Source organism: Pteropus vampyrus, unplaced genomic scaffold, assembly GCF_000151845.1.
Source record: "Pteropus vampyrus isolate Shadow unplaced genomic scaffold, Pvam_2.0 Scaffold8, whole genome shotgun sequence".
Classification (NCBI taxonomy): domain Eukaryota; kingdom Metazoa; phylum Chordata; class Mammalia; order Chiroptera; family Pteropodidae; genus Pteropus; species Pteropus vampyrus.
This window is the reverse complement of record NW_011888789.1, coordinates 12,094,285-12,115,493: the sequence shown is the minus strand read 5'-3', so window position 1 is coordinate 12,115,493 and position 21,209 is coordinate 12,094,285. Positions and strand designations below refer to the sequence as shown.

General features: G+C 48.2%; 1 protein-coding gene across 14 annotated transcripts in view; it reads left to right on the top strand.

The window, feature by feature from the left end:
• FGFR1 (fibroblast growth factor receptor 1) overlaps positions 1 to 20,049 on the top strand; it is a 45,698-nt gene extending 25,649 nt beyond the window's left edge. For 5 of the 14 annotated variants that reach the window (XM_011372472.1, XM_023538579.1, XM_023538574.1 and 2 more), the window contains 16 exons: positions 4,743 to 5,009; positions 6,388 to 6,477; positions 6,749 to 6,921; positions 8,609 to 8,732; positions 9,788 to 9,978; positions 11,870 to 12,014; positions 14,106 to 14,308; positions 15,102 to 15,247; positions 15,477 to 15,598; positions 16,071 to 16,181; positions 16,685 to 16,875; positions 17,685 to 17,807; positions 18,044 to 18,114; positions 18,453 to 18,590; positions 18,781 to 18,886; positions 19,005 to 20,049. In XM_011372472.1, the coding sequence (XP_011370774.1) occupies positions 4,743 to 5,009; positions 6,388 to 6,477; positions 6,749 to 6,921; positions 8,609 to 8,732; positions 9,788 to 9,978; positions 11,870 to 12,014; positions 14,106 to 14,308; positions 15,102 to 15,247; positions 15,477 to 15,598; positions 16,071 to 16,181; positions 16,685 to 16,875; positions 17,685 to 17,807; positions 18,044 to 18,114; positions 18,453 to 18,590; positions 18,781 to 18,886; positions 19,005 to 19,181 (2,378 nt within the window). In that variant the 3' untranslated portion in view covers positions 19,182 to 20,049. Of the gene's footprint in view, positions 1 to 4,533; positions 4,562 to 4,742; positions 5,010 to 6,387; positions 6,478 to 6,748; positions 6,922 to 8,608; positions 8,733 to 9,787; positions 9,979 to 11,869; positions 12,015 to 14,105; positions 14,309 to 15,101; positions 15,248 to 15,476; positions 15,599 to 16,070; positions 16,182 to 16,684; positions 16,876 to 17,684; positions 17,808 to 18,043; positions 18,115 to 18,452; positions 18,591 to 18,780; positions 18,887 to 19,004 lie in introns of those variants that run through there. The other 9 variants (XM_011372507.2, XM_023538604.1, XM_023538586.1 and 6 more) reach the window with 8 other exon arrangements.
• Positions 20,050 to 21,209: the final 1,160 nt, after the last annotated feature.

Sequence of the window (21,209 nt, the reverse complement as noted above, 5' to 3'; positions counted from 1 at the left end):
CACCCAGAGCAGAACTGCCTGCTAGATCACTATGGCGATTTCTGGCTAGATCTGCCATAAGCAAAATGTTGCATCCTATTGGCCTCTTGGGAATGACAAAGCCATGGTATTTTGAAGGAAAGTAGAAAGGGAGAGGGCCTCAGTGGGGCTCCATTAACCTCCACGTGCCTAGACTTGAGAACACCATGGGAAACACCACCCCCACCTCTAGCTGCTTCCTGAATTACTAAAACTTGTGGGTCCCTATCTACTCCTAGTTTCCCCTGAAGGAATAGAGGGGCTCCGTTAGAGAAGCAAGATGGGATTGGTGATCTGTGTGTGAATCCCTTTCACTCCTACTAAAGAGGTACCAATCTAGCCTGCTCAGCCTTCCATGGTCCGCTTGACATCTGCACTGTCCCAGGAAGCCACCTCAGGAGCAATTCCTTCCTCAATCTCAGATTTGGGCAGCTAAACAACCTTTGTTCTCCCCTATTTTCTGGAGAGTTCTCTAAGGCATTGGCAACCTTAATCCTCGAAGGATGTTCAAGTCAAGCCCTAACCTTCACCTTCCTGCTCCCAGAGATGATAATAGTGATTCTGTGCTGTTGGCCTTGAAGCATAGTGGACCTGTTTTCCACAATGCACTTTGAACATATTGCATGTAGAGCTTGTAAGAGTGAATGGATGTTGTAATTTGACTCATGCCAAACACTTTAAGCCTCCGACTAGGTCACCATGGAATCCAGATACCAAATGTCCTCCAGCCTCCATTCCCCCACCTCGTCTCTCAGGAAATAAGATGCATGAAGCGAGTGTTTTTTTTAGTTTGTTGCTTTCCTCACAGCATCCCCATTCCAATTAATCAAGTTCTCCAAGAGTTGGAACGTTGGTTTCAAGTGGCTGAGCAATAAACTGGCTTTCTTTCCCTCATCTTACATGGCCAACCCAATCTAAATGTCAGTTCCTTTCTTGTTAACTGACACCTAACAACTAGCGTAGCCCTGGCCCAGGGGTCTTGGCCAGAGAAAGGTCAGCTCAGAGGAGATGGAGCCACAGATGCAAGGGCCTTTCCAATGAGGACATAAATAGGGACATTGGAAAGACCAAAAGAGAATGGAACATAGTGACCTGATTGCTGCAGGCTAACAGTGAGCTGTGATATTTTCACACCAGCCACCTTACGTAGGACTCCCCAAGGTCAGGACTACTCTTCAGGGCATTGACACAGATTGGCAGGGCCCAGTAAAATTAGTTAGTAGTTAAGGATCTTTCAATCACCTCTTAGAAGAAAGTGGTGTTATCCTTGCTTTGTAAATGGAGACTGACACCCAGGAGCCCTATTTTCCATGAAAAAACCCCTGTAACCTAGGAGCTATAGTCTGATTTTGGTTCCTCTAAAAATTAGCCTTTGCCAGATGCTAAATTCAATTCAAGACCCAGTGAGTATCTTCTATGTTTCTAAGATTGTTAGGCACTGTGGGAAAATTGCAGTAGTCAATTCTGCTTTATGAGTTGCTTGCTATTGCTTAGAAGAGATGAGACATGGATACTTTCAATGGGAAATAGTACACCCAACTGTCCATCAGCCAATGAATGGATAAATAAAATGTGATATATCTGTATAATGAAATACTATTTAGCCATTAAAAGGAATGAAGTACTGAGACATGGTACAGCATGGAAGAACCTTGAAAAAACATGCTAAACGAAAGAAGCTGGTGACAAAAGACCATGTATTATATAATTTCATTGACATGAAATATCCAGTATAGGCAAATCTGTAGAGACGGAAAGCAGATCAGTGGTTGCCTAGACTGAGGGGTGGGGGTGGCGATGGTGAGTGACTGAACAGGTACAGGGTTTCTTTTTGGGGTGATAAAAATGTTCCAAAAAGTTAATTGTGGTGTTGGTGGCATAACTGCAAATATACTGAAAAACATTGAATTATGTATTTTTATGGCATGCAAATTATATCTTGATAAAGGTATTTTAAAAAGAAACTATACAAGACGATATGTAATTGAGTGAGAATTTGTGGGGTTCAGACAGCAACCGTTTTACAGAAAACAGCGTCACACTAGCTCCAACAGAACGCTTCCTGGATGTCTTTGATGGAGCACATTGAGGAGTATGGGGCAGGAGGACTCTAGAAAAGTGGCTGACACCCGTGAACAAGAGTAAGTTTTGTTGTGGGAGGAAAACGCATTCGGTGCCGAGAATAGCCAGACATGGAGTGGAAGGTAGGGAGAAGAAGGTTGTATGGAGAGATGGGAACAAATTGTGAAGAGGCTTAGATGTCAAACTGGGTTTAGATTTTATCCTACACACAGTGTGTAGGATCTTGATCAAGAGAATAATTGGACACAGTGCACCAAGGTCTAGAGGATCAGGGCGAGTTTGAATTCCAGGGGCAGGAAATAGAAAGCAGGTTTTGAGGCTTTGTATAGATCATATAGAAGAGTTTTGTTTATACAAAACTGGTTGGAATGAACGGGAAGTAAGGGCTCCAAGCTAGAATCAGCCAGAGCTGGTTTCAACAGGGCCAGTGTCCCTTTGCTGCTTACACTTGGGGAAATGCCCGTGTTCTCTTTCCTATCTTTTTGTCTCTGGGACCTGTCAAAATAGGCTGTGATGCTGGAGGCTAAGAATTTGAGTTTACTGAGTTTACAGTTTGACCAACGGCCGGCTGGTACAGATCACGAGCTGCAAAATATTTCATCTGTGAGGTCACGAAGGGAAATGAGATGGGATCAATAGGAGTGTCTTCTATTTCCTTAACGGTCAAGTCTGAACTGCTTTTTTTCTACTTTCTTTTGGCAAACCACAAACCATTAAAAATGGAAAGAATAACTTTTTATGAGACCCACAAAAGCTTATTTTTAATCAGTTGTGTGGTCTGCTCACCTTTGCGGTTGGTGCTCCTCTCGATGTGATTCACAAAAATAAATGAGTGCTAACCTAGTGGTTTCAAACCCTTTTAAAGCAGCACCCCCTTTTTGATGGTTCAGTATTTACCCAATATTTAAGACAGAGCCCTTGGGTTTCAGCCTTGGCCCCCCAGCCTCATTCGAGGCCTCACTGAGGAAGATTACTTCTCGGTGCCACTTGTCGCTCAGGACTCCTATTTCTTCGTTTGTAAGGCTTCTAGTGGAAACTTGTTTAGCACTTCAGAATAAGTTATTTAAAAGGAGGGTGGTGAAGAAGGAAAGGGAGTTTAGAAAGGAAGACAATAAGGAGACAGTGTGACTGTGCATATTTATTTATTGCATTATCCAGCAGGCATTTGTTGAGCAACTCTTGTGTGCCAGGCACCATAGTAGGTGATTTAAAGGTAGATATGATACGTTCCACCCTCACAACTCAGTCAAGAAAGGGGACTTTCTTTCAGTGTGACAAGTGCAATGGGAGGGCACCTGACCCAGACCAGGAATCAGAAAAGCCTTTGAGGCAGAGTTACCAGCCCAGCGGAGAACCGGAGGGTGAATAGAGAGAGCCAGGCAGAGACACAAGCCCTTCAGGGCCATGGAGGTGTGTGAGGTGTCCCAGGTGAACCTCTGATGGTGAATTGGTGAGAAATAAGACTGCCCAAAGCAATGGCGCCTAAGTCAGTTGGTAGATATAAGTTGCACCAAGCACATTCTTTTGGTGGGGAGTGGACAGTTAGCAGAAGATGCTGGGGCATGCTTAAACCTCCTGAAGGGAAGTAGAAACTGGATTTACCCCTTGTTAGTGAAAAAGGGGATGCTCATGAGGTGGATAACAGCCTGGCATAGTGCACTCTTAGGTGTGTCTGGCTTTAGGCGTTCTTTTTAGCACAAGTGTGGAGTTTTTGGTCATGATAGGGATAGTTGTGTGGACAGAGTCTCATCAGATCTTGTGAGCTGTGGACTATCCAGATTCCGAGAAAATAGAGTCAAGGGAGACTGGACTTATGTGACAGTGTGTTGGGGAAGAAGAAGGTGGGGGGCTTGAGAGAGGGATCCCTGCAGTGGAATGAGGAGAAAGGAGCTTTGTGTGCACTGGCTTAGGCTGCCAGCACAAGTGTGGGTTTTGTGGCAGCTGCAGGCCTCTGTTCCTAATATAGGCAAAAGCTCCGAAGCCTCTGGCCTGACACCTGTTAGCTAGAGGCTTTCCTGAGCTGACCTCTCTTTGGGCTATCTCTTCCCCCATATGCATCTTATGTATCTGACTCATTGCGGGGGCCAAACCCCCACTGCTGAATCACTTGAACTGAGAGCCACCCAGTTGACAAATTGCCTTCTCTCAACTTGGGTGGGGCTGCTGGATTTTTGAGGGGTGGGATTTCTTCAACTGTTACTAAGGAAAGGGGTGAGGCTGACCTAGCCAAAAGGAAACGGGGTGTTCCTCTGGGAAGTGGCCATTCTTGGCAAAGAACTGAGCATGTGGGAAGGGGGTACTCTGGACACAGAAGTCCTGGAGCGGGCAGGCCTTATCCCCCTAGATGGAGGGAAATGAAATGTGAACTGCTTAATGCTGCTGCAGCTGCTTCCTAACTTTGCCTTTTTCTTCCTTTGACCTTTGGAGGACTGGGGTAGAGAAGAAGAGATGGGGTTCCAAGGTAGCCAGCCTTTTCCTGACTGACCCGTATTCCAGTCCCCACCTCCCCAGCTCTGTGGCCCCTGGGATGTGGCAGCTCAGTGCAGCTAGCATAATTCCCTTTGTCTCTCTCCTCCTTCCCTCTCCTTCTCTTCCTTTCCTGTCCCTTGGTTCCTCTTCCTGGCCCCTGTGGGTGGCTGCAGCCCAGCCCTGGGGAGCCCCTGTGGAAGTGGAGTCCTTCCTGGTCCACCCTGGTGACCTGCTGCAGCTTCGCTGTCGGCTGCGGGACGATGTCCAGAGCATCAACTGGCTGCGGGACGGGGTACAGCTGGTGGAAAGCAACCGTACCCGCATCACAGGGGAGGAGGTGGAGGTGCGGGATTCCGTGCCTACCGACTCTGGCCTCTACGCTTGTGTGACCAGCAGCCCCTCAGGCAGCGACACCACCTACTTCTCCGTCAATGTCTCAGGTTGGTAGCAAAGCCTTGCCCTCACTTTCTCCTTGGATCCACCCCTCCTACCCTCTCTGCTAGTTTCAGGAGATGATGAACCTCCTCCCCTTCCGTGATCTGCCCCCACTCTGCTTCAGAAACTGCTGCCCACTAACATTGCTCCCTGCCCGCTGCGTGGCTTAGCTTTCAGAGGGGTGACCAAGTGGCGCAGGCCCTGGGCCAGATCTGGGGCTTTCCAGATCTACCTCGGAGGTGATTACTGATACTCTTGGGGCAGTAAGACACTGATTTTTCTACCACTTGCCCAGATTTCCAGGGTGCTATGTAGGGCTCATTCAGCTTCCATATTCTCATTCCCTTGCCATTTGGACTTGGTACTCGGCTTAGTGATTAGAGTCTCAGAATATGTCGTGAAGTCCCTACTGAGATGGAGAAGGATCCAGGTGCATCGCCATATCCACAGGCTTTATGGAAAACATCTGTCTTCCAGCTATGGCCCTATGTTAAGGCAGCCAGGGAACCCTAGAGCTCTGTGACTTTGGGAATCTGCCACTTTTAGAATGTGACTTTCACAAAAGTGGGATGAAACAAAGTAGAGCTGAAATTTCCTTTCTGCCATTTGTGTACCCCAGGGTGTGGGCTTGGCACCTCCCCAACTCATCCTTTAGAACTTGCCCCTAACAGGGACTCGCCTCGTCTCTTTCCCTCCAGACCCCCCCCAAAACACTAGGAAGGACTGGAGAAAGACCTGGCAGGAACCCTGATTGGTGACCACATGCATGTCAAGCCTCTTAAAAGGGGCGGATACTTGGGGAGAGGTGTTGGCAGCTATGGACTGTGTAGTGGCCTCCCTATCAGCTCTGGTTAAGAACGGCAGCTTCTAAACCTTACCAGATGCATACTAGGAAAAGTCTGACTGTAGGTCGTTCAGCCCATGGCTTTGGAAATAGCTTCTGGCCTCAGTGTGCCTAGTTCTGTCTGGATTTCTCAATGGTTAGCAGGCCAAAGGAGGATGCAGGTTCCCTGGGTGCTCGTTCTGAGACCCAGTGCAACCAGGTGGTACCATAAGTGGGGAGAGTCTCTGAGTGAAGGGTAGAATCAAATGAAAGAGGAACTGCCCAGTATAATGACATCTGGACAGAGAGGGGCAGTTCTTTGGGTTGGGGAAAGAAGGTGGCAAGCATAGTGCATTCAATACTTAATGAACTGTTTTTATCCCACCGAGAGACAGTCACCAAGGGAAGAGTGGGCCTGGAAGTCAGTGTGGGGAGGGAGTCCGTGTTCATCGATAAGTGGGTTGGCCTTTATATGTAGGGGGTGGCTGTCGATAAGGATGGAAATCTAGAGAGCCCCCTTCCCTCGGAGGGACCTCACTGCCCCTTTCTCCTTCCCATAGATGCTCTCCCTTCCTCAGAGGATGATGATGACGATGATGACTCCTCTTCAGAGGAGAAAGAGACAGATAACACCAAACCAAACCGTATGCGTGAGACACTGTTTCCTACGTTACCACCCTTCGGACCTGGCTGTTGGGTTTGGGCGGGAAGGGAGTGGCTCAGCTGATTGGAGAATGGGAGGAGGAGTGGGCATGTGGGCTCGTCGTGCTTGCCAATGGGATTCCCTCAGGCATCCTGATCAGTGGGGGCATAGTTCACAGTCGTTGGGAAGTTGGGCAGGGGCCTCCAGCTCCTGACCTGGGCTATTGCTCCTGAGCCTGACCAGCCCCCTGCCTGTCTCTCTTGGCTTTCCCTGGATAGCCGTGGCTCCATACTGGACGTCCCCAGAAAAGATGGAAAAAAAACTGCATGCAGTGCCAGCTGCCAAGACAGTGAAGTTTAAATGCCCTTCCAGTGGGACTCCTAACCCCACACTGCGCTGGCTGAAAAATGGCAAGGAGTTTAAACCTGACCACAGGATTGGCGGCTACAAGGTGCGTGTGTAGATACGAAAGTTAGAGTAAGAGGCATGGGAGAAGCCAACTTTGAAAATCCTTATTACATGTCTTTAATTATTTCAAATAGTACTTTCTAACTATAAAAGCAATACATTTTAGAAAATTTTCCAATATAAAGTAGTGCAAATAAAGTTTAAATTTTTCTGTCTCTTTTCTTTGTATGTGGTTTTTAGATAGTTGATTACGTCGTGTATGTAGTTTCTTATCTTGGCACTTGACATTATAACATGAATATTTTGCCACAGATTTGGGAGCTAATTTTTCATTGCTTCATAATATTCCATTATCAGAATGTCCCATAATTTGATGAACTGTTTTGTGCTATTTATTTTCTAGCTTTTCAATATTGTAATTAATGTTACAGTGAACTATCTTTGTACTTATATTTTTGTTAGCATTTTTTAAATGTTCTTCCTTAGGACAAATTGTTAGAAGCGAAGTTACTAGTATATAAGCATTTTTTAAGCTCTTGATAAATATTACCCAATTACTCTTTTTTTCCTGGTAATTAGATAATTTTATTTATTCATTCGCTTATTCATTTATTACATCAGTATTTCTTGAACACATGTCTTTCTAGAAAGTATACTAGCCAAGACAGTTCAAAGTACAATGGGAAAACATAAAATTTCATTGTGATATTTGCTCTAAGGAAGGATGATGCAGATAATGAGTTGGTTCTGGTTTTATTTTATTTTTAAATTTTACTTTATTGTGGTTACAATTACTTTCTTAAAAAAGAAAATTAATTCGCCCTCCCCTAGCAGAGTATGAGAATGATAAGCTCACTATATTTGCCAACAGATTTGATGGATGAAAGCATCTCATTATTCTCTTGTGCATTGTTTTGCTTATTAACAGACTTAGAATTTTCAGATGTTAATAAACGCCTTCCATTTCCTTTCATGTTCTTTGCCCATTTACATTGTAGGAAGAACATTTTCATTGGAATACCTTCTTCAGAGTCTCTGATCAGCCCTTTAGTCCCTGTTTCTCTCCCATCTCATTTAGCTGCTCTTTTCTCATTTTATCTTGTGTAAGAAAAGCAGGAGATCAGAAAAAATATGGAAACGTTTTAAATTAATTCACCAAACACTTACTGTATGCAAGGCACCATGCTATGAGTGGTACAAGACAGTACTGCCAGTCTCGTAGGAGGGCAGATGTCCGTGAGCACTGTCATGAAAAGCAGGCTGTGGCCAGCGCTTCATTAGAGGTATAGAGTGTTAGTGAGAACAATTTTGACTAAAGACTGGGCCAGAAGAGATGGTTTTCGAAATGAGATATCAAGGGCAGAAAGGCCAGACTCTTAGTGGGGAGCCATTCTGGCACAGGAATAGTTTGGATAAGGTGTAGAGTTGAGAAAGTTTCCTGGGTTTTTTTTTTGAGAGAGTGCCGAAGGCACATTTGTCCAGCTCACAAATGGCATTCGCTGTTACAGGCAGACATCCAGAGTTCTTCACACCGAGTTTGCCTAATGTGTGTTTTCCAGCATGCGAATGGGCTGGGGGGTAGGCAGGCCATGCCTCGCAGTGCGCACAGGTGGTGTGCTCTGTGCTCGGGCTGGAGAGTAAGTGCCACAGGACGCTAACACTGCCAGGTGGCTTCTGCCTGCATTTTTCTCCAGACTCTCAATGGAGCCCTTTGACATGTTTCCCCTCAGGTCCGTTATGCCACCTGGAGTATCATAATGGACTCCGTCGTGCCTTCTGACAAGGGCAATTACACCTGCATTGTGGAGAATGAGTATGGCAGCATCAACCATACCTACCAGCTTGATGTCGTGGGTAAGAATGCAAGTGGCGAAAGGAGCAGGAGGTTAGAGGGAGGAGAGCGGGGGCTTTGAGAAAACAGCGACGGGGTCCAGGTTTAGTTAGGGATAGAGTTAGGGTGGTGTTGGCAAGGAATCGCTCTGCCACTTTAAGCAAGTCACTTTCCTTTTTTGTGCTTCAGCTTTTCTTATCTGGAAATAGAGTTGAGAAGATCAGATAGTGCTAACGACTCATTGTTCAAGTGAAAGGCGCTGATGATAGTCTCTCCTGTAAGAGGTGACTGGAATAGTGGTGTTAAATTCAACATAAGAGTAGCTATTGCTTCATGAATGCCAACAGTATGCTAGGCACTTTAAACATATCACCTGCAATTCTCATGGCACCCCTGCAATGAAGGTACCATTATTCCCACTCTAGAAAAGAGCAAATAGAGGCTCGGTGTGGTCAGACGCCTAGTTAATGCACAACTCCAGACCCATGCTGACTCCAGGGCATCGCATGAGACGCCAGGCGCTGTTACTGCAGCCTATTCTTTCTAGACATTCTGAATCTCAATCTATAGATATCTTAAAGTAGAGTTTCATATGCAGCATTCTGTCTTGGTTTTGAGGAGATAGTCTAAAAAGAAACTTCTGGTTCAGGAGTTGTGGTGTTGAGCCTGCAGTTTGCCATTTCTAACAAGCTCCTAGGTGATGCTGGGCTGTTGCTCTTGGATCACACTTTGAACAACAAGAATCTAAGTGACTCTGTAACTGTAGGTAAGGAAAGTTCGGTCTGAGTGTGTGACTAAGTTATAGGGCAAGGGAGACTTCTTTTGCCTATAAATATGGAGGCCTTGCCTTGGAAAAGAGGTTCCTAATAGCCTAGGGCCTGAGGAGAGGGTGTCCCTTCTCCCACCTCCCGTTCAAGGGGCTCAGCAGAGGGGCTGGGCAGTGCACTGCCCAACACAGGGAAAGCCAAGTGGGGAGTGCCCTTCTCTTTGTGGTCTTTGGGATTCCCTCTGTCAGCATCCCAGCCAGGAGCGGGCTATCACAGGGCCTGACAAGACTCTCCTCTCCCTTCCTCCACAGAGCGGTCCCCTCACCGGCCCATCCTGCAGGCAGGGTTGCCTGCCAACAAAACAGTGGCCCTGGGCAGCAATGTGGAGTTCATGTGTAAAGTATACAGTGACCCACAGCCCCACATCCAGTGGCTAAAGCACATCGAGGTGAATGGGAGTAAGATTGGTCCAGACAACCTGCCTTATGTCCAGATCTTGAAGGTAATCTTGGCTCCCAGTCTCTGTGGGCTGGGTGCTGGGAAGGAGACCAAGTTGCTGTGTTCACCCTCAGTGCCCATGACTGGGACTCATCCCTTACCCTTCAGGCACACGTTCCCATCTTACATAGGGACTAATCACATTCCCCAGGACTAGCGACAGGTCATAGAGTGGAGGTGCAATGGGAGGTAGGTGGGCATTGCTGGTTTCTAAAGAGCTTTGAGAGTGACTTTGCTCAGGCTTTTGGGTCAGCTACTCAAGGAAGGCCTTTGGACTCCTGCTTTTTCCCTTGCCCAGGATCAAAGCCTTTCCAGCAAGTGTTTCCTAGTCTCTACCCTGCTTCCCTAGTCATATTTTTTCTGGCAAGTGGAGTGAATGATAAGGGCACCGCTCAGGAGGAGTTAGGAAAGCAATGCCATAGGTAAATTCTAAATAGTATCGGGAGTAATGGCATGTTCTTTCTTTTTTCCTCTCACTCCCAGACATTTGATTGTCCCTGAATGCTTCATTAATCCAGGGAAGGTAATTGCCTAATTCTCCAGTGGATCTTGCTGCAGGAAGTAACCAGAAGCTGGGAAAGTGGTTTACCTCCTGGTCCCAGAGTTAGACCTCACCCTCCCCTGGCTTGGCTGTCCCAGAGATTTATTGGCCATCCTTCCTCTTTGCTTCGGTGCTGACACCACTGTCTAGGAAATGGGACCATGACCTTAGACCTTGGCCACTGTTTCTGGCCATTCACAATCTCTGCCCTAGTCCTGGAAGAGTGGGTTTAGTACAGAATGTTTGATGGGGGCAGTTATTTTTTTTAAGTTATTTTGCAGTCAAATCCTTTGGATTTTAAAGCCAACTTGTTTCAGCCTCCTAAAAAGGGAAAGATGATAAATCTCACTTAACGTCTTCCTTGCCTTAGCTACCTGCCTTCACATTACATGAGAGCAAAGTATGGGCACATCTCAGTGTTTGCCCAACTGACTGGCGTGTCGTTGGTTTGTTCCAGCATTCGGGGATTAATAGCTCGGATGCGGAAGTGCTGACCCTGTTCAATGTGACAGAGGCCCAGAGCGGGGAGTATGTGTGTAAGGTTTCCAATTATATTGGTGAAGCTAACCAGTCTGCGTGGCTCACTGTCACCAGACCTGTGGCAAAAGGTAACGGGGAGATGGATGGGGCCCTGTGCTGGGAGTTTGATTTTGGCCCCAAGCTGCTGGGGCAGGTGGGGAAGCCAGCGCCCAACTCTCCCTGTTATCCTGCTATATTTCTAGTGCCCAGAGCCATGGAAAAATACCCGGCCTGGGAGGCTGTTTGGTTTGGTATTGTGTTGGTATCTGCTCCCTTTGTGCCTTCTGTGTGTTCCTTGGCTTCGTGTACATTCATGGGGACAGTCTTGCTGTGTTTTGAACGATACTTCAGACTGAAGGTTTGAGTGGTGGGTATGAGAAGGTACCAGGTGTTCCCTTGTAAACCACCATCCTCAGACTGTGTGTGTGTGTGTGTGTGTGTGTGTGTGTAAGTACAGCACCCTTCCATCCCTCCTGTGTGTGCCCTCTGACTTTCTTTACCTGAAACCAAACAGCCCCCCTGCCCGCCGGTCCCCATTTCTCCATGCTGCCCACCGCCCGCATGCTTGGATGGGCCAGGGGCTGCCAACGTCTGGTGAAGGGTCATAACCAGCCCTTGTTGTCTCAGGTCTGCCGGAGTTCCTCCCTCAGGGTCTCTCTCTCTAACAGGTCTCGCTGCCTGGTGGTTTTTGTCTGTTCGTTGTTGCAAAGGAGACACTGGGGAGCGTCTCTTCCTCTGTTTTTTTTTCTCCCTTCTCTTTCTCACTCCCTTTCTCTGTGTCTCTAGAGGTCTCATGTCCTATGCTTGTCCATTTTGCTTCCATTGTCTCTTCTAGACTGCCGGAGTTAATACCACTGACAAAGAGATGGAAGTGCTTCACTTAAGGAATGTCTCCTTTGAGGACGCGGGGGAGTATACGTGCTTGGCGGGTAACTCTATCGGACTCTCCCATCACTCTGCATGGTTGACCGTTCTGGAAGGTATACACTGTACTTCTCCTCTCGATGTCCTGCCCTCGCCATGGGCACGGGGGGACCATGCATTGCGGGACTGGGGGAGACACAGAGCCAGGAGAGGTAGAGGAACGGGGTCTGTGGGCCAGTGGATGGCTCCAGCAATTTCTCCACCCTTGAGGGTCAGTTCCTCTCAGCTCACACAGGAGCTTTCCTCGTTTTGCAGAAACACAGAGGCCTCCCACCTGTACATCTGCATCTGGCTCTCCCCTTGGCCAGTGCAATGCATGCATGGGATCTGGGTTTAACCTGCAGCCAGGCTGTCCTCCAGGGCAGGCTCCTTCCATCCTTGGGTCTAGCAGCCATCCCTGATTTTTCTGATCCCTTTTTGCCAGCCCCAAATGTCTCAGAAAGGGCCCCACTCCTTCTTTAACTGAATGGAGGCACCGTGTAAAGAGGGGCTTGCTGCTTGCTAGCATTGCCAGCCTCCACGCCCCCACCCCCCACACTTTCTATATGGCCCTCCTCTGGTCTCAGAGAGGTTCTACGGAGACCAGTAGACTTGAGCTGCTTTAAGTAAGGCCTGTCTCAGGTAGCTGCAGCTAGTGGATGGTACCCATTTATCCTTTTTTGGCTACTGATGTTTCTTCTGTCCCAAGAGTGGAGGTCTATGTGTTGGGCCGGGAAGGAAGGAGCCTGCAGCCTGCTCAGGGTGGCTGGCTGGTGACTGCAGGGCCAGAGCTAGTGGTCGCTGCCTCTTTGAGGGTCCTGCATGTGGGTCTGGGTGCTGTGCTGTTCTTGTTACTGCTGACACTGCCTTCTCTTCTCTCTCCTCTTCTGCCCTGCTTGCCCAACAGGGTCTGATAACACCCCTGCTTGAGGCAGAGAAGTGTTCTGTTTTTAGCATTGTCACTGTCTGTCCCGTGTGTGCTCCCTCTCAGTTGTCTTCGTTTCTTAACACTGGGGAAAGAGAAAAACAAACACTTCTCCTTGTTATCAGCTCTGCTGTCATCTTGTCAGGCCCCAGAAGTTCCCTTGGAACTCAGTCGGGGTGACACCCCGTGTATCTTGGGGGGAGGTCCCCAGGGTGTCTGCCTCCGTGGCTGGCTGGGGATTTTTAAAGGGGAGGGTTGGGAGCAAGGCTGTGGAAGGAAGAGGGATGTTCACATTGGTGGGGATGGAGTGTTCTGTGAAGCCGGTACTCTGAGGCTGGACGTAAATGCTCCCAGTCTCTCATGTGGAAAGGAATGGTGGATTGAATGGATGGGCTTCTGTGGGAATGGGGTGAATTCTAAGTGGAAGATAGGAGGAAAGAATAAAACATGACCCCTCCCCACCCCCATTTCCTTCTTCAGCTTTAGGAGTTAGGGCCTATGAGTAGAATTCTTAAGAACTGAAAATATGTTTATATTTTTAATCTCAAGCAGTCCAGACATGTTTAGAAATTAAGTCAGTTTGGCCTGTGGTTTGGCTAGGTGTAAATATTTACATGTCTGACGTGACAAAGGTGAGATATTAAGTCAGGACACAGACACACCCTTTCCTCCTGCCCTCATTTGTCCTCATTCTGTGAGTACCACTATATGCCAGGTGCTATGGCCTCCAGAAATTAACAAGGCACCATCCCAGCTTTCATGGACTGTCAGAACAAAAGACTCGTAAAATGGTTTATCTGTCCCTACGTGATAGGTGTATGTACACAGTGATAAGGCATTGCAGTGAAGGGCCATGTTTCCATGTGGAGGCTGAGATAGGCATTCAGAAGAAGGGACTTCTTAGTTGTCCCTTGCAGGGTACCTTGTATCTGTCTAGCCCAGCAATCCAGCTGAGCAAGAAGGGCTCCTGAATTAATGATAACGGGCCCCATGTAGCAAAATAGTTCTAGTTGATCCCTCTTAGGGGATTTGAGTCAGGATAAGGAAGCCTCAAAGAACAAGATGTCTGATCTGCTCAGTGCCAGAACCCAAGTCCTAGCTAGGACCTGACTTGGTTCTTCTCTGCCCTAAAGATTCCCAGAAAAAAGGAGACAGGTGTTGTTTTTCTTATGGAGCTAGGAGCTAGGGACCCTAGTGGGCTGGGTCTCCAGAGCCTACTAACACCCTGTTCACACTGACTCAGCCCTGGAGGAGAGACCGGCGGTGATGACCTCACCCCTGTACCTGGAGATCATCATCTACTGCACGGGAGCCTTCCTCATCTCCTGCATGGTGGGGTCTGTCATCATCTACAAGATGAAGAGTGGCACCAAGAAGAGTGACTTCCACAGCCAGATGGCTGTGCACAAGCTGGCCAAAAGCATCCCTCTGCGCAGACAGGTAACAGAAAGTAGATAGGGGATTTGCACGCTCTGCATCACCTTCTCTCCTTGTGCCCCCCAGGGGCTTCTCCAGGACCTGCTAATGTCCGGCCTTTCCAGTGTCCCCAGCCTGCTGCTTCGACTTTGCTTTTTGGCTTCTGGGCTGGGGCAGTGGAATGTCCTGCCCATGTGCTCCAGAGTTGGGTTTCTGGCTGTTCTAGTCCATGAATTCCATGTGCCCAATGTAACCTGGCACATGGATTGAGAGAAAGTCCCAGCTGGATTGAATGTGCAAGGGATTGTGAGTTCAAACTGTCCCAGTTAGAGGTGTGAAGATAGAATAGAGAGGAGGACCTGAGTCAGGTCCCAAGATGCCCTCTCTCCTGTGTGCCCACCCTCCTCTCCACCAAGAAAATGGAACAGAAGGTGAAGGCGTGTGAGAGGAGGAACATCCATGCAGAACTGTACTAATTCCGGGAGGTGCTTTGGGAGTTAGGAATCCATAATCGGAAGTGGGGTTTTCACAAAGAATCGGGACAAAATAGAGCTGTTATTGCAATGATAAGTTATAAAATGTTAGTCTGGAAGAGGCACACATGGTCTGTTCATGTTAAAAGCTAGACAGTGGCAAAAAGCAGTCCGTTTTAGGCCTTAAACCTTCTGGCCTCTTGTGCTCTTTCTGCCACTCTGTGCTAGGGAAGGAACATCAGGTAACATATATACCTCTGCCAATGGTGAAAAGCCCTGGCTAGGAATTGGAAGAATCCGTACCTCTCCCCGTCTCCTTGCTAGAAAGGTGACCCCACGCTTCCCTGTAGGTGTCAGCTGACTCCAGCGCATCCATGAACTCTGGGGTTCTGCTGGTCCGGCCCTCACGTCTCTCCTCCAGTGGCACCCCAATGCTGGCTGGAGTTTCTGAATATGAGCTTCCCGAAGACCCCCGCTGGGAGCTGCCTCGAGATAGGTAATATTCTAACTCTCAATTTATGAAGAAGTCCCCTGCTTGTTATTCTAATGATGGGAGTTGTCTATACTGAGACCATCTGGGGAATGAAGGTGTACCAGATGGGTCTAGAATCTTTTTCACTTCCCACTCGCAGTTGGGTGAAATATGGAAAGGTGGAGATGGAATGTCCTCTCAAAGTTTGAACTCTACCCACCCCAACTTACACCACCCTTTGTTTCCCCAAAAGACTGGTTTTAGGCAAACCCCTAGGAGAGGGCTGCTTTGGGCAGGTGGTGTTGGCGGAGGCCATTGGGCTGGACAAGGACAAACCCAACCGTGTGACCAAAGTGGCTGTGAAGATGTTGAAGTGTAAGTGAAGTTTCTGTCCTTACAAAAATGATCCCTTTCCTTGCCAAGTGAACTGTGGGTCCCGGGCCAAACAGAACACCTTCTCTGGTGCTCTTTCTTTGCTTACACCTGCTGCACAGCCTGCCTAGGGTTACCTGGGAGTAGAGGGGGCATCCTGCATCCTGAGGTTGCCATAATTTCACTTTGTGCCTTGGGATCAGCCTGGGTTGTGGTCGGGTGTTTATTCTAGATTCCATCACTAGCTGATTTTCCTTACTGTGTCCTCTGCCCCACTCATTACCACATATTGCAACAACAGCTGTCATGAGAGGGAAGGGAAAATAAATTTGAAAGTGAAAAGGGGAAAAGAGAAGCCACTCCAGGGGAAACAGGACTCCTTGGGCATCCACCTCATCCCTTGTCCCTTAGCTTTTCTCTTGTTGCCCTCCCTTCCCAAGTAAATATCATCCCTTTCTCTGGTTTGTATACAAAGCGGATGCAACGGAGAAAGACCTGTCAGACCTGATCTCAGAAATGGAGATGATGAAGATGATTGGGAAACACAAGAACATCATCAACCTGCTGGGGGCCTGCACACAGGACGGTAGGCACTAAGCCAGGCCAGCATTCCCACCCTATTTGGGGTAGGGTCTCAGATGGGAAGCCGGGCCTGCTGTTCAACTAATAGTATCTGTCAAGGAGAAGATAGTGAACTGGGTACCAGTGATCAGACTTCTCTGAACCATGTTAGGGAACTGGAGTAAGGAGAGAGGCAGGTTTAGCAGCAATTGCAATGCATTTCTTGGGGTCTGGGCTGATGCCCATTGGTGTTCATCTGAGAATACGGGTGCCAAGATTCACAGACACTGTGTGGATAGTAACGGAAGATTAGGGCTTCTATCCCCAACTCTGTTCGGGAACTTTCTGGACTGTGCTGGGAAGAATGATTTCCCTCTGTTTGAGCAGTGGAATGAATTTCCCTGGTTCCCTAAAGGGGAGGGGAGGTTAGGTTAGGATATGCCATTGGGGGTGGGGTTTCCTTGAGGTGAGGCGCAACCTGCTTACTGGCCTGCCTGCCCTGATGGCCTCTTCATCCTCATGCTTCAGGTCCTTTGTACGTCATCGTGGAATATGCCTCCAAGGGCAACCTACGGGAGTACCTGCAGGCCCGGAGGCCTCCTGGGCTGGAATACTGTTACAATCCCAGCCACAACCCAGAGGAGCAGCTCTCCTCCAAGGACCTGGTATCCTGTGCCTATCAGGTGGCCCGAGGCATGGAATATCTCGCCTCCAAAAAGGTGCATCACCTGACAGCTCCCCTGGGTGAAGTCAGGGTGGGAACAGAGCCCTCCTTGTACTGAAGCTTATGGCTGTCTTTCGGTGGAGTCACAGACATATTGAGCACTGACTACATGTGCTTTCTTAGGCTCTCAGGAAACGTCAGAGTCAAGAGAGCCAGTGTAGCTTTGTGGCCTTGGGAGTCAGACTGAGTTAGGTCCAAATCTGTGCACTGCCACTTTCTGTGTAGCCTCAGGCAGCTAGTTAATATTTTCTGTTTCTTCAAGTATAAAATAAGAATGGTTTTAGGAATAAAATGAAGTTGTATGAGAGTGTTAAGTTTAATATTTGGTGCTCAGTAAATGCTGGTTTTATTCGGGCCCCAACCCAGTGTGGATATGCTGTACCTGGGGAGACAGGGCTTGAGAGCATACAGCATACACCTATACAGAGTGGACATAAACAGAAAAGTTCAGCCTTTCCGGGTACAAATCCAAAGCTAAAAGTTGGAAAGACCAGGAAAGGAGGCAGATACAGAGGGTTTGCTAACATGATTGAAAGTCCTAGAGCTGGAGGTGTCTGAATGGCTGGGTTTGAAGTTGAGGAGAGGGACATTCTAGCAGGGAACTAGAATGTTCATGTGGTGAGTAGTATGGCCGGAGAAGGCCTGGGAGGCAAGTGGGCTTGCCTACCAGCTGTAAAGTGAGTGCTGGAGTACAGAGTGACTCAGGCAGCTGGACACTAATGCATATCTTCATGCACCCCCCTCACCTGCATCCCACTCTCCTCTCATCTCTCCCTCCCCCGGCCTCCCCTCCTCTCTCCATAGTGCATACACCGAGACCTGGCTGCCAGGAATGTCCTGGTGACGGAGGACAATGTGATGAAGATCGCAGACTTTGGCCTAGCTCGAGACATTCACCACATTGACTACTACAAAAAGACAACCAATGTAAGTGCTGACAAGGCCACTAGGTGCATGTCTTCTGCCCAGGACGCTGCCAGGCAGGTTTTCTCCCACTTAGATTTCTCTGCTGTGACCCAGTGCAGGTTGCTTTGCCTGAGAAACCATGTGGTGGGATGCGCTGAATATGCACACTCCTTCCCAAGTCCAGCCCTGCATGTACCCTCCTTACGCCCTTGTTGCCCTGCCTGCGGCCACCCCCAATCTCCCCGTACTGCTTGCAGGGCCGACTGCCTGTGAAGTGGATGGCACCTGAGGCATTGTTTGACCGGATCTACACCCACCAGAGTGATGTGTGAGTTTGAAATGGGCAATTGCCAGGGATATTTGGGACAGAAAATGTCCAGTATATTAGGGTACTGTCTTCCCCTCTGGATCAAAAAGGGTCTCCTTCCATCTCAAAGAGAAAAAAACAAAACATTGTCTGTATCCATTCACTTTGTTCCTGGGGGACAAAAGGCTGATCTGTTCTCTGCACTGTCTCCTGCTATGCTCCTCGGAATTAAAGATTTGCGTTGGGGAGGGTAGGTTCAGGGTGAGAATCTGATATACTGCTGAAAGAGAGATGGAAAGAATTCTAGGTTGGCCTACCTCTGTGCTCATAACACCCAGGGGCTCTGTGCTCATCCACAGGTGGTCTTTTGGGGTGCTTCTGTGGGAAATCTTCACTCTGGGTGGTTCCCCATATCCTGGCGTGCCTGTGGAGGAGCTTTTCAAGCTGCTGAAGGAGGGTCATCGTATGGACAAGCCCAGTAACTGCACCAATGAACTGTAAGCATGAGAAGATGCCGGAGGTCCTGAGCTAGGCCCTTGGGTAGAATGAGCATGGTGGGAAGAGAAGAAAGAAGTGTTTAGCTAGATAAAGCAGCCCTTCCTGGTCATTTCTCCCACAGTACCGCCACGATGAGATTTTTAATCTCACTTACATCTTTCTTCACCTGACCTTACAATCCTGTTGCAGATACATGATGATGCGGGATTGTTGGCACGCAGTACCCTCTCAAAGACCTACCTTCAAGCAGCTGGTAGAAGACCTGGACCGCATTGTGGCCTTGACCTCCAACCAGGTGAGGCTGTCTCATCCTAGATTTTCAGTCATCGTCAGTTAAGTGCATCTCTGTGAATTAATACCACCACAGGGGTGAGAGTGCTGGATCCATTGTCGTTTTGTCTCTTCTATCACAGGAGTATCTGGACCTGTCAATGCCCCTGGACCAATACTCTCCCAGCTTTCCCGACACCCGAAGCTCTACCTGCTCCTCAGGGGAGGATTCTGTCTTCTCTCATGAGCCGTTGCCTGAGGAGCCCTGTCTGCCCCGACACCCAGCCCAGCTTGCCAATGGTGGACTCAAACGACGCTGACTAGCACCCCAGCACTGCCCCTCCCTGAACTCCATCATCAGCTGTAACCCTCACCCACCACTCCCCGCTGGACTCACTGCCCTCCCCTTTGTCCCTTTCCTGCTGGCAGGAGCCAGCTGCCTACCTGAGGCCTTCGCCCCACTGAGCTCACCTCTCTTCCTCCTCTCAGCCTGCTTGTGGGAGAGAGGAGCAGAGAGGCAGGCACTTGCTGATGGCTACTCCAAATGTTGGACCAAGACCCCTCCCTGCCACCTGGCATTACCTGGAGGGTTAGGGAGTGGGAGGTGAGCAGGCATACCAGCGAGAGCTGACTGAGCTTTCCTGTGTTGGTTTTGTCTGCTTCACCATAACCCATAAGCCCCTGTGTTCCGGTGGCAGGCACCTTGTCTTCAGGGCTACAATAGTAGTGAGGGGACATCAGTGTTTCAGGCCTCAGTTGAAGGCAACCTCTGCTCCAGATAGATGGTGCCAGTGGCTTATTAATTCCAATACTAATTTGCTTTGCTGACCAAATACCTGGTACCAGAGGATGGGGAGGCAAAGGCTGGGAGCAGTGTCGTGGCCCTGGGGCCCAGCCCCAAACTGGGGGCTTTGTACATAGCTATGAAGAAAACACAAAGTGTATAAATCTGAGTATATATTTACATGTCTTTTTAAAAGGGTCGTTACCAGAGATTTACCCATTGGGTAAGATGCTCCTGGTGGCTGGGAGGCATCAGTTGCTATATATTAAAAACAAAAAAGGAAAATGTTTTTAAAAAGGTCATATATTTTTTGCTACTTTTGCTGTTTTATTTTTTTAAATTATGTTCTAAACCTATTTTCAGTTTAGGTCCCTCAAATAAAAATTGCTGCTGCTTCATTTTTATATGGGCTGTGTGACAAAGAAGAGAATGTCCACTGAAAAGGAGCAAGACTAATGGGCTCCGGGCCTGTGTCTGCCCAGAGGGCACTGCGCATTCCCAGCAGTTTCATCCTAACCTCTTCCTTTTAGGTCCTGCACAGAGACATTGAGACAAACCTCCTACCTCTCCGATGCTTTTGGAAAGGGAGGAAAAGAAGTCGTCTGTGTAATGGACAGGAACCTCCTGTCAGTGCACGGGGTAGGGGTGGGGGGAGGGCACTGGGCTGAGAGCCAAGGCCCTGCAACCCTCAACCATTGATTGTTTCCTCAGGGGAAACTGGTGGGGTCGCTTAGGTCAGGGGGTCAGAGAGGGAGCTGGGGACCTACCTCAGAAGAGCCAAGAGATGGAGGAAAGCTAAGGATTATTCAGCAAGGGCCTGCAGAAACTCGAAACCAGATATGTCTACCCGCTCCGTGTGGTCGTGGTTTTGCCTGTGCTGCGATGTGAGGGAAAACTTGTCACTTAAGACTAGTTTTACATTCGTGTCCCTTGCTTCATGTTTCCCAGCCTGCTCTTTTCATGGTCCTTCCCCACACCAGTCTTCCTGTATCCATGTGACCAGATTACATGTGTTGGGACAATCACAGATCTTGGCTTCCTTTAGTTCTTCCTGTACAAACTCCACCCCATCCCTTAGGGAAGGGAAAAAATTCTCTGAATGTTTGTTTTTTGGCTGCTTGGAAATTTACTTCCTCTGCCACCTGCTGGTTATCACTGCATTCACCAAGTGCATCCTGGCTCCTCAGAATTTAGTGCTCAACCTACTACTACTCAACCTCTATATCGGAAGCTTGCTTTTTTGCTGGATTACTACTGAATACAAAAGAAAGTTCAATACACTTTAATTTCTGTAGGGAAAATGGGATTGCTGCTTTTAAATTTACTTTCTGAGCTAGCTATTTTTTGGCAGCTGAAGTGTTGGCCACTATTGTAAATTAGTTCTCTTATCCTTGTGTCTCTGATATACAACTGTCAACATATTACAGTTTGTGTTTATGCTTAATGAAGGCACAATTTGATGAACAGAGCCAGGAAATGAATTTTAGCTCTTAAAACCATTTGCTGTGAGACCTTATAGTGGTGTCTTTCCTTGGAAAATAGTGATGATAATTTCTGCCTTGGC